Source organism: Kogia breviceps, chromosome 5 (genome assembly GCF_026419965.1).
Source record: "Kogia breviceps isolate mKogBre1 chromosome 5, mKogBre1 haplotype 1, whole genome shotgun sequence".
Lineage (NCBI taxonomy): Eukaryota > Metazoa > Chordata > Mammalia > Artiodactyla > Physeteridae > Kogia > Kogia breviceps.
In genome coordinates this window covers 131452675-131465214 of record NC_081314.1, presented here as the reverse complement: position 1 = coordinate 131465214, position 12540 = coordinate 131452675, and the positions used below count along the sequence as shown (strand labels likewise).

General features: G+C 40.0%; 1 protein-coding gene across 8 annotated transcripts in view; it reads left to right on the top strand.

Annotated features, from left to right (window-relative positions):
- The window catches only part of APP (amyloid beta precursor protein), a 283850-nt gene that overhangs the window by 51909 nt on the left and 219401 nt on the right, over positions 1-12540 (top strand). For all 8 annotated transcript variants that reach the window (XM_059065310.2, XM_059065309.2, XM_067034957.1 and 5 more), the window contains exon 2: positions 6402-6569. In XM_059065310.2, the coding sequence (XP_058921293.1) occupies positions 6402-6569 (168 nt within the window). The remainder of the gene's footprint in view (positions 1-6401; positions 6570-12540) is intronic.

Genomic DNA, 12540 nt, shown 5'->3' with positions numbered 1-12540 from the left:
GAATGAAAATTTGTTTATGTTAAGGATTAAGTGAGGTACTTTATTTGGCGTTGAAAGGAGTTCACACTCAAATCTTCTTGATTGTGATTCTACAGAGTAATTACATTGAAAATGGAATATTTGAATGTTTTAAAAGCATTTTTGTGGGGGTATAATTATATTATGCCCAGGCTAAGGGGAAATTATTTATGTGAGGAAACTACAGCTGGGATAGAAATAGCATTACTGTGTGCTTTTTAAAAGATACAAGAATCTGACCCCGAGGAAATTGTGAACTGATTAAATAGTACCAAATAACCAGTGAGAAGTTTATTTAAACGCAGAAGCAAGATGGTTTTCATTAGCCACAAACCTTAAAATTACATAAATCCACGGATGCACTGAGCTATGGATCCGTGCCTTCTCCTTGCCAAGCAAGACTTTTCAGCCAGTGAAACAGAGAGTTCCTTGTTCCCTTTCCCTTTTAGTTGGGGCTGTGTGGGGAAGAATGTTGCCAAGCCAGCTCTCTAAGGAATTTTGATCTCCTTGATGATAATAAAGAGAAACTTTTTGGGGAAAGGGAACACCCAGTTTGAAAGACAGCAGGAGAACTTGTTTGAGAAGCTACTTTTGCGCTTGTAAATTGCGTTGATTCCAGGTGTAGGTTTCGGGGTCACCTCTGCAGATTGGCCCAGATTAGGTATATATTTATATTTGTTTATTTTAATTTCCCCTGAAGCTTTTGGAAAGCCGTTTTCTAGCTAACTTGCTTTTAGAAAGTCCATTTTCACTTGAGTAGCTTGTCTATATGGTATGAGCCTAAAATATTCTTCTGGCAGCAAATGGTTGTTTTTAAAAGATTGACAGCATTTTTAGGTGTAGCGTTTGAGTCTCTGTAGTGCAGAGCGTTCTTCTGTAAATAGCCTGTTGCTTTTGAGGCAGTGTGTGCTTGTGCCATTGTTTCAGTCAATTATTCTGCCCGTTGTCACTGAGCACTGTTTTCCCATGGGAAAGCATCTCTGGTCTTATGATGTCAGTGGAAAGTCATTCAGGTTACAAGAATTATCTTCATCTTCAGTCTCTCAGAAATGCAGGGACCATGAATGGCCATTTATCGCAGGGTGCCAATCTTTTAGGTGTTGTCTTGGATTTCTGCCAAGGAACCTTAAGTTACTTTAGATAGTGTTAAGATGAAAACAAAATTAAAATGTAATAGTTATTTAAGTGGTTATATTTCCCATCCACTAAAGCTTTTATATTTCTTTTTATTAAGAGAAATGTTTTTTTTTTAAGTTAGGAATAATTATCTTTAGGATAACTTTGACAGGGTATGCATTTTCACTGGCTATAAATAACTTACTCTAGGACTGAAAGATTTAAGTTTTAAGAGCATCCATTTTAACACGTCCTGAATAGGACCTTGTGTATGATGTATTAGGCCATTTTTTGAGGTTTCATTCAGAAAAAAAGGGATTTGAGTAAACCTGTTTGGCCCTTGGAAGGCTAAGTATTATCTTCCATGTGACCACCTCCGCTGGTGATGGTTTCCTTCTGGATGAATGCCAGGGAGTGGGCTGCTCCTAGCAGCTAGGCTTTGTTTCTTAAGTGGGTTATTTGATTCCAGTAAGGATCCTGGGTTGTTTGTCTTGTTTTAATTAACTGAGCCAGGCATATGTTTCTTAAAACATGAAATTCTTTGCAGGTGGGCTTCAGAATAGAAAAGCTTCTGGTTCAATCTGTTATCTCCCAGCGCCTTACTCTGATTTGGCATTGGCTCGGGAAGGAATTTTTGCCCAAGAAACATGTCTTTGTGATTTAACTATTTATTTGTGAAGGGCCTCTTGTAATGTCAAATGTAACAGATATATACGTGCAGCCAATTTTATAATTTCTAGCATAATAAGTTACCCTAAGTATTGAGGAATCAAAGTTTGAACTATTACACAGCTCCATTCTGAGAAAACGGGTCATGTTAATGATCATGCTTATTTTTTTAAGTTAATATTAGATCTCATCTGGTAGAAAATCCAAAAGGAACTGAAGCATCTGTTTTCTTGTCTTAGCGCCCATTGTCAGAAGGAAGGGATCATAAGGCAATTAAAGATGTTTTCCAGGAATTTGATAGGGCCATAATCAATTCATTTGAAGGCAATGGGAGAAAGATTACCACCATTTGGTAGCTGGAACATACAAACATGCAAACAGATGGCATCAAAATAACTGTAAAGTCAAGAAGACGGAAGGATAACAAAGTGAAGAATGGAAGCAATAGAAAGATGTTAAGAAGTCAAACTAGGAAAAAATTGAGAAACATTTGATGTTTTTGCCAAGTAGGGTGACCAGTTGTCTCAGCTCGCTGAGGAGTCTACCAGTTTTAGCACTAAAAGTCTCACATCCTGGAAACCCCTCAGATCCAAGCAAACTGATCGCCCATCTTATTGTCAGGATAAGGACCTGCCTGACTTACTGCTTTGTCCCCAATACTATTGGACCCATCCAATACATCAGCGCCTAGCATGTGTTACGTACTCAAAATTTCTGCATGAAGAGATGTTAGCTGCTGTCATTTATTATTGTTGCTGTTGTTTTTATTGGAGTTGCCTCTCAGCAGCTAGGAGGTGAAAGCCTGCAAACACCAAGACTTCTTAAAGTAGGTAAAAGAGAAGCAATGGCCTAATCTTTAAGAATGTCTTATGCTGTGGAATTGAAGGACTTTGAGTTAGTAATGGGATAATCAGGAAAATAAAGAGAGCCAGGGTAGTTGATTGCGACAGAAGCTAAGGGAAAAGACTTCCAAGGAAGAATTCATGTATGGCAAAGAAAATGAAAAGTGACGGGTATTGAAGAAAAAGGCTTTCCTTTCTCAGGAGATTGTATGTAACCTTTGAGAAAATTTTTCGGATGGTAGGAATGTAAACCCAACTGCAAGGGTCCTGAGAAGCAGGTAAGAAGGTGGTATCTGTGAGTGTTTAAATCACTACCTGCTAGAATTTGTTGGAAGTAATGGGAAGATGACAGTTCCTCTAGAGCAGAGGCAGGCAAACTATGGCCCACTGGCCAGATCTGGCGTTCTGCCTGTTTTGTGAAGAAAACTTTATTGTAAAGTAGCCACACTCATTTCACATATTGTCTGAGACTGCTTTTGCATGGCAGCAACAGTGTTGATTAGTTACAAGGGACCGTAGGGTTCACAAAACCCAAAATATTTACTCTCTGTCCTTTTACATAGAAAATGTGCTGACACCCTCCTCTAGAGGATAATAGAATGGAAGGAGGTATTTTTTGTCTATTTGCTTTCTTTCAGTAGAGGAGATCAGAGCCTATTTGTGGATGTGTTATGGAGCTGGAGAAAAGGAGGAACTTATTGGGTATCTACAGCTGTGTAATAGGTTACCTCAAACCTAATGGTTTAAAACAACAAACACTATCTCAGTTTCTTTGGGTTGGGAATTCGGGAGTGTCTCTCTTGAGGTTTCAGTCATGTCAGCCAGGGCTGCCGCCCGATGAAGGCTGATGAGGCTGTAGGATGTTTCCCAGCTCTCTTACATTGCTGTATCACATGGGCCTCTCCACAGGACAACATGGCAGCTGACGTCCTTCACAGCAAGTGATCCCAGAGAGCAAGGAAGAAAACCTAGTGCCCTTAATGACCATGCCTTGGAAAACACATATTTTTGCCCTATTTTATTTGTTGCTACAACAAACCTTGATACATTATGGGATGGCCATGACAAGAGCATGAATCCCGGAAGTAGGGACCATTAGGGGTCATCTTGGAAGCTGGCTACCATGGACGAGAGAAATTGATACTTCATTGTTCCTTGAGGGGAGGATAGGGAACGAAGGGCCTTTGCATTGACAAGGAGATAGTAACTATGGAACACACTGTGGAGAGTCTGAGGTACAGAGAAATGTTAAGATGGTGGAGGTAGAATTTCTTCAGCAAAATAATTACCAACAGTGGTAAAGGGTCATTGGTCCCTCTGTTCAGTTAGGGGTAAGGCCCCAAGATTCTAAGACTGGAAATCTTTGGGACAGGAATGAGTTTTGATCAGAATAAAGTACCATGGGGAATGCAATGGTGATTTCATTACTAGATTTTAAATTCCTTGATAGTGGGATTTAAAACATGGGCAAAGCCCATATTTTATAAACAAATACATTAATAAATTGTATATATTTATCTATATATTATAAATGTATTTTATATCCTTCCTTGCATCTAAGATAGGGCCTTACCTATAGGTATCTGATCATTATTTGACTTTTTCACAATGTTATTATCTTACTACTTACTTCAGTAAAATGGACACAATTTATATTCTGATTTTGAGGATCAAAGCATTGGATTTTCTCTTATTCCCTCAGGAAAGCTGTGAAACTTACGTTTATGGAGCATTCTGCTTAGGCTGCTTCTTTGCATCTGTGGGAGAATGAGCCTGTCCGTTTCTGGCTTGGAAATTGCAGGGGGTGGGCAAGACCCCAAACTGGGGAGTTGAGGGGTCCTAGCTATTCTGCTGATGATCCGATACTGTGGCCTCAGCTGCTGTTTGTTACATCTGGCAGCAGAGGTAGAATTTTACTAAACATGCCATATAAAGTAGAACTAGAAATGCAGAAAATGTTACCTGAAACATGGTTTCAGAGATTGTGCCAGGAGCTTTTGCACTCAGGTCTGTGATAGGTCTCAGCTAAGTTCAGCACAAGATTATTTTTTTTTTAAAGGACAAAAATCCTCTTATGGATTTATGGACAAAATAAATATGATGATGACTAGAACTGACAGATGTTTGATCTATTTTTATATTTCTGTGGGGGGAAGTGTCAGGAAGCTATTTCTTTAACTGAAATCTCTGGTGTAATTTTAGTGTTGTTTTTTTTCCCTCCTGTGAACAATTTTTAGAAATGATACAAGTTATTATAGAATCACCCAGATCTCCGCTGCATGAATGGCTTCTGTTGGAAGTTAACTCTTCTTAGCATAGATCTCACACATTTCCTCCGAAGTTGGATTTAACAAGGGAGGGATTACTTTGCCACAGTGTCTTTTGATAACTTGGTTTCGCATGACACTTGCACTCCTGTGGATTTATTTTTCATCTTTTGCTGATTTGTATTTCTTTTTGAGCTATCAGAACCTATTAAGTGAGGTAGTATGGATATTTTAGAACTTCCATTTTCCCTTTTAAAAATATTTATATGGGGAATTCCCTGGTGGTCCAGTGGTTAGGACTCGGATCTTTCACTGCCCAGGGGCGGGGTTCAGTCCCTGGTCGGGGAACTAAGATCCCGCAAGCCGTGCCGTGTGGCCAAAAAAATATGTATATATTTATATGAACGTAATACCGGTGGGCAGAAGGGTTTGGAAATACAAAAGGGCACCCATTTCAAAGTTATTTTGGCAAAATGGTGTGTTGCCTGCAGTGGTCATAGCTAAGACCTATTGAGAGCTTGCTACACAGTAGGTGCTCTGCTGAGCCCTGGGTGAGAGACTTGTCACCTCTTTGCAGTGTAGCTGAGGAGATGAGACACCAGCACCCTTACTGTACTCTTCAGAGCTGACAGAGTGATAACCAGAGAATGTTCTGGAGAAAACCGATGGAATGGCCAACATATTCATTCATGTTTGTGCTTGGTAAATTCTACAGTAATTTTTCAGTCCAAAAAGTTATGAAGTTGTCACTTGCTAATTAGTAAAGCGCCACAGACACCATGCCCTCAGCTCTGACAGGTGACATACAGCCTTACTCACAGACCTGGTCACCATGCAGGGACTTGGCATTGTTCTTTGTGTGAGTCACTTGGAGGTTATTATGAGAATATGGTTTCCTCCAGAGTGATTCTATTTATTTCAGAAAAACGTCTGATTTTATTGTCAGGACCTTGCAGTAAGCAAAATGGATAAACTTGTCAATGAAATCTGCCATGGGGGAAATGTATAAGCTTTTCAATGAATAAATTCTTCTCAATACTGCTAATGTCTTCATTTCAATGTTAAAAAACCAACACTGTGGGCTTCCCTGGTGGCGCAGTGGTTGAGAGTCCGCCTGCCGATGCAGGGAACGCGGGTTCGTGCCCCGGTCAGGGAAGATCCCACATGCCGCGGGGCAGCTGGGCCCGTGGGCCATGGCCGCTGGGCCTGTGCGTCCAGAGCTTGTGCTCCACAACGGGAGAGGCCACAGCAGTGAGAGGCCCGTATACCACAAAAAAAAAAAAAAAACAAACCAACACTGTATTATATACGGTTGGAGATGTCTGTAGCATACATAATGCTTAACCCAAAGGAATTCATAATTGAGAATTAGGAGGAATAGAGCTATTTTGGGCATTGCTCCAGGCCACGTTTCTCTTTACAGCCCTTCCCCCCAGCCTCCACCCCAGAGCTATGGATTTTTGTAACTAACCAAAACTTATTTTTTCAGGTGCCCACGGATGGCAATGCTGGCCTGCTTGCAGAACCACAAGTCGCCATGTTCTGTGGCAAACTGAACATGCACATGAACGTGCAGAATGGCAAGTGGGAGTCAGATCCATCGGGGACTAAAACCTGCATTGGCACCAAGGAGGGCATCCTGCAGTACTGCCAGGAAGTAAGTCTCCGCTGGTGGCCAGCGGTTCATGTTGGATCACACGCACATTTTTAAAATTTAATTTCTTTTATGTTTGTATTTTATGTCTTGCAGTGAACGTCTTGGTTCCTAATGATTCACCATACCATTAATGTATTTACTTGCTTTACCCTACAGTATGCATAAATATTTTTAAAATTATGTCATATGATAACCATCAATAAACCAACTGAAATATAACCTTGTATGTCAGGTATACTTTAAAAAAGAGAGAGAGAAAAAACCTAACTGAGTAAAGTTTAAGATACCTTGGCTCTTCCTTTTATCTTTAGAGTATATCCCACTGTGGCTAATGCAAAGTATTGTGTTTAACAGTGACTAGAAATTGGGAGATTGAGATTGGCATGTACACACTACTGTATGGGGTAACTAATAAGGACCTACTGTATAGCACGGGGAACTCTACTCAATACTCTGTAATGACCTGTATGGGAAAATAATCTAAAAAAGAGTGGACAGGGCTTCCCTGGTGGCGCAGTGGTTGAGAATCCGCCTGCCGATGCAGGGGACACGGGTTCGTGCCCCGGTCCGGGAAGATCCCACATGCCGCTGAGCGGCTGGGCCCGTGAGCCATGGCCACTGCGCCTGCGCGTCCGGAGCCTGTGCTCCGCAACGGGAGAGGCCACAACAGTGAGAGGCCCGCGTACCGCAAAAAAAAAAAAAAAAAAAAAAAAGAGTGGATATATGTATATGTATAACTGATTCACCTTGCTGTACAGCAGAAAGTAACAGAACGTTGTAAATCAACTATACTCCAATAAAAATTTTTTAAAAATAAAATTAAAGTGACTAGAATTAATTTTCTCTATGTTACCAGTTTGATATATTTTAGTTCATTTATTTGTTTTGTTAAAAAATATTTTCATCGTTCTTGATTTATCCTTCTTGAAAAAAAGAGAATTTATATTTTTCCTTCTTTTGCTTATACAAGAGGTAGCTTACAATAAACACTGTTCTGTACTTTGCTCTTTTTTTTTTTCGCGGTACACGGGCTTCTCACTGCTACGGCCTCTCCCACCGCGGAGCACAGGCTCAGCGGCTCCGCAGCATATGGGATCCTCCCGGACCGGGGCACGAACCCATGTCCCCCACATCGGCAGGCGGACTCTTAGCCACTGCGCCACCAGGGAAGCCCTATATTTTGCTTTTTTAACATAACTTTTAGATCTTGGAAATCACCCCCTTGCCATTTGTAGAGATCATCAGCCTTTGTGTAATTTCTCCTAGTTTTCTTGCTGGTATTGTATAGGTTTTTTGGTTTTTTTTTAAATTAATTCAGTTTAAAATAACTGGAATCCAGGGCATTTTGTCCCACATTTCTAGACAGTTATATATTCCTACAATATGTGGCTCTATGTGTTTTGAGAACATTTAAAGGAATTAGTCTTACACCTCTTGGCAAAGCAAAATTTCTTACCCTACATAAACAATGGATAAACTGGCAACATTTCCTTTGTTGTAATCTTTTATGTACAAGAAAATTTTATTTAGCCCTGTTGGATCCAAAATGAGTGTTTAATGAAATATATATCTCTGTATATGTGTGTGTGTGTGTGTGTGTGTGTGTGTGTGTATATTTAACATATACATATATGCCCACATGTATTTTTTTTTTATTGGTAGCACTATAAGAAAGGACAATCTAACTCCTGTGTTTTAAGAAGCAAAGAAGCATCTGCATTATCACAATATATTGCATATCAAGTAATTTTTGTCTTGAAGGAGTATGAACGCTGATGTGAATAGATAATTTTTCATGTTTAAGTAGAAATCATTAATATTGGCATCCTTTATATTTTTTTAAAAACCATTTATTATATAGGGACTGATAATAAATTCACTTTTGTCTGGATATGACATTTCTAAAATATACATTTTGGGAAATAATATTCACATTCTATTGAAGAGTTCCTCTAGTACAGTTTTGTAGATGAGTTATGAGTTGGTAAATTGGAACTCTGTGCATGCGTGCTTTTAGATTTTTGATACCATTTTACTTATCTGATTACACATGCAGATTATGCATTCTGAATGTTAAATAAATTTTTTTAAAGGCTACAACTCAAATTTACTTAATGACGTTGATCACGTCATTTTCTGTTGAATGGCTATTTTGATGTATATATCATAGTTGGCATCTAAGTTTTTCGTCAGTGTCAGTCATGAATAATCAGATGTTTTCACATTTGTATGATGACTCTATAAAAATTACTCTTCATGACCCTGAGAACAACCCTATTCCCAGTCCACACAGAGATCCCACTAACGCCTGGGTAACTTCGCTTCCTGTTTTAGTCTGTTGTTTGTCCCAGGGATAAGCCACAGAGTGGTTCTTCGTAGTCCAAGCCTTTGCCAGATTGTTGGTGACCATGGGGTCGAGGTAGGGGGAGGAAAGTGAGCCCTTTGGTTGTTTTTCCTTTGTCTTGAAATTCTGGTTATATCTGCCTATCTCAATTTACCACCCCCTGAGGTCTCGTACAACAATACGCAACAGGCCAGAGTCTTACGATGGATTAGACAAACATTAGGCTAGAGGAGTTAAGAGAGGGCCATACCATCAGACCTTGTGGGCCCTTTTAATGAATTTGATCTCTATTCTGTAACAACAGGATGTGTCATGGAAGGTGTTTATTTTTTTAAAAGAAAGAGAATGACTGTACATTAGCATTTCCAAAAGTCACCCTCTAATAAGAACGTACTGTATAGCACAGAGAGCTCTACTCAGTACTCTGTAATGACCTATATGGGAATAGAATCACATATTCTATGTATATGTATCCAAAGGTACATATATCCACTCTAAAGAGTGGACATATGTAGGGCTTCCCTGGTGGCACAGTGGTTGAGAGTCCGCCTGCTGATGCAGGGGACAGGGGTTCGTGCCCCGGTCCAGGAAGATCCCACATGCCGCGGAGCGGCTGGGCCCGTGAGCCATGGCCGCTGAGCTTGCGAGTCCGGAGCCTGTGCTCCGCAACGGGAGAGGCCACAGCAGTGAGAGGCCTGCGTACCACCAAAAAAAAAAAAAGAATGGGTATATGTATATGTATAACTGATTCGCTATGCTGTACAGCAGAAACTAACACAACATTGTAAATCAAATATATTCCAATAAGAATTAATTTTAAATTAAAAAAAAAAATAAACGTATCAATCACCACTTTATTGTGAATCATCATGAAGGGTTGAGTCAGAAGGCTGGTCAATATGAGCACTCTGACCCGGAAAAAAATAAACAAAAACAAAAGTCACCCTCTTGCTTTGTCACTCTGACCTCATATCCAGTTTCTCAGTTCCCTGGGACCCAACTGGAGCCTCTACTCTGGAGCTGTCCAGGGCAGTAGCCACTAGCGGCACATGGCTGTCGAGCGCCTGCAGTGTAGCTATAATGTGTGCTATAAGTGTAAGATATCAATAAATACCATATTTCAAAGATTTACATGAAGAAAGAGTATAAAATAATCACATTAATAATTTCATATTGATTGCATATTGGAATGATAATATTTTGTGTATACTGTTGTAAACAGCATGTATATGTTACTAAATTGTGAATATGTATGTTACTAAAATGAATTTCAACCGTGTCTTTTTACTTTTCAGTGTAGCTACTGTGGAACTTAACATTTCACTGGCATTATGTTGCCATTATATTTCCAATGAACAGTGTTGCTCTCCTGCCCCGCCCCATTCCACCAGTGACTCTGGGCTGTAAGGGTCTTAGATCCCATAATCTAGCAAGTGGGAGAGGGAAGCGGAAGTGAAGAGTCCCTCCAGACCTTCCCCCAGAATTTTACTGGTTCTTGGGAGTTAGAGAGGCTTATTTGGGGCCTTTTAAATACATCTTTCATTTAAAATATTTCAGTGCAAAATGATTATATGAATAGTTTTCTAGAGTCCAGTGGTTCTCTCTTCCTCCTTCAGACTTATATCTCTGGGTGCTAAGGATGCAATGATGAGTAAGATACAGGACCTGTTCTTAAAGGGAGATCGCAGGGGCGAGAAAGGCTTATAAAATAATTTTAGCAACTTAAAAACTGATGATGATTATGTTGATAATGCTAGTACCAACTAAATTTTATTGAGCATTAACAAGGTACTGAGCTACCTTGCCAAGTGTTTGCCCTCATTTTACCCTCGTGATGCCTCTGGGAAAGAGTCCTGGGAAAGAAACTTGGTGATTTGCAACATTTAAGGGGAACAAAGTGAAAGATTCGATGGAGGAGGAGCAGTGGCCAGAATCCTAGGATCAGAACTAGGTGGTATATTATGTGCTGGAAGTCAAGCTAGGTTAATATCTAAATGAGGTAAATGATGAGAGTGCAAGTGTGATGCAGACCAGAAGTGACTGAAGTATAATTTTTGACAAGGCAACTCATGACTGTCTTGCAAAATGAATGCGTATCAAAACTTTGACTCAATTCATTAATTAATGAGGTAACCTGTAAGATGTTAACCAGTTTGCCTTGAAGAGATTTTTTTTTAACATCTTTATTGGAGTATAATTGCTTTACAATGGTGTGTTAGTTTCTGCTTTACAACAAAGTGAATCAGTTATACATATGTTCCCATATCTCTGACTTGAAGAGATTTAAATCCTTTTTCAACAAACTTCATTCACATGGCTGTGAACAGGAATTATCTGATCTGCATTGCGTGAGACAGGAAACATTTGCATTGCTATCAGGTATCTACAGTATCTACTCCTACTGGGTTGTAAAGTAGCCTATAGAGAGTTAATCAGAAAAACATACCCTGTTTAATCAGGTCATCTTTTCCCCTACCACCCCAGGCTCTGGAAGACAACACCTGCATTTCACTGCTGGGACACCCAGTACATAATCTCTTTTACCCATTTCTGAATAATGGACTTTTTAAAATAATAAAACGGTTTCCTAATTTGGCAAATAAAAGTTCATTATTGATCTTTAGGATAGCAATTTCAAGGGAATAGCATGGGAAGAGTCAAATTACAGTAGATTACAGGAAGAATAACATGTATGGGTGTTGAAGCCATCTGTGGTCCCTCTGAGGAAAGTCCAAGAGGCAAAGAGCCTGTGGGCAATTCATGGAAAAGGGAAAGGCTTTGTTTTTTGTTGCGCTTTGTTTTTAAAGGGAAGGAACTTTAGCTGAGGGAAGCTTAAACTAAACTGTAGGAAGGGTAGATCCATCATAAGAAAACTAGGGACTGGCTGAGACTTAGAAAAGAGAATAAAAGATGGGGAAATAGTCAGGGTGGGTTAATTAGGCAGTTTATGTTGGCAGGTGACTGAAATCTACTCTTACATGGAGAATATTTTCTCCCATTGATGGAGAGGATCTTAGGGTAGGGCTAGCTTACAGAATTTTATAAAAGGCATCCAGTAACTGGGTCCTCAGATATCGAAACTGAGACTCAGTGCTGCCTGGAATTTCTCTGTTGGGGTCTCTTGTTTTCTGCTTATCCTTTCTCCTTTACGTTCACTTCATTTTCTCCTGCAAAGATGGCTTCCTTTAGGAGGCCAGGGAAGATGGCAACTCTGGGAGTTTGTTGTTATCAGTTTGGATTTCCAACCCCATTCTGCCAGTGTGCATTCTAATTCCCAGATAGGGTTCTCGTTGGTCCTGCTTTCAGTCATGCATCTACCTTTGAACTAGTCACCATATCCACAAGGACTCAGTATGTACTGGGACTGGCCCACCTTGGTCATGAGGGTGTATGGCTTGTTTGCATCCCAACCAGAGCCAACTGGTGTGGGGAGAGGAGCTCTTGCCAGATAAAAGGTTGAAGATTGGCATGGGGGCAAAATAGAATAATGACCAAAGCCCCACACAATGGTCTTAGAAACACACAGTGCCTTTTAAAAGTTTTATAGATTTGAGAGCTGGTAGCTGAGGGAATTCACATCATGACTTTAACCAGCTTTGGGGAAGGTATTGGGGCATGGGTGTTGGA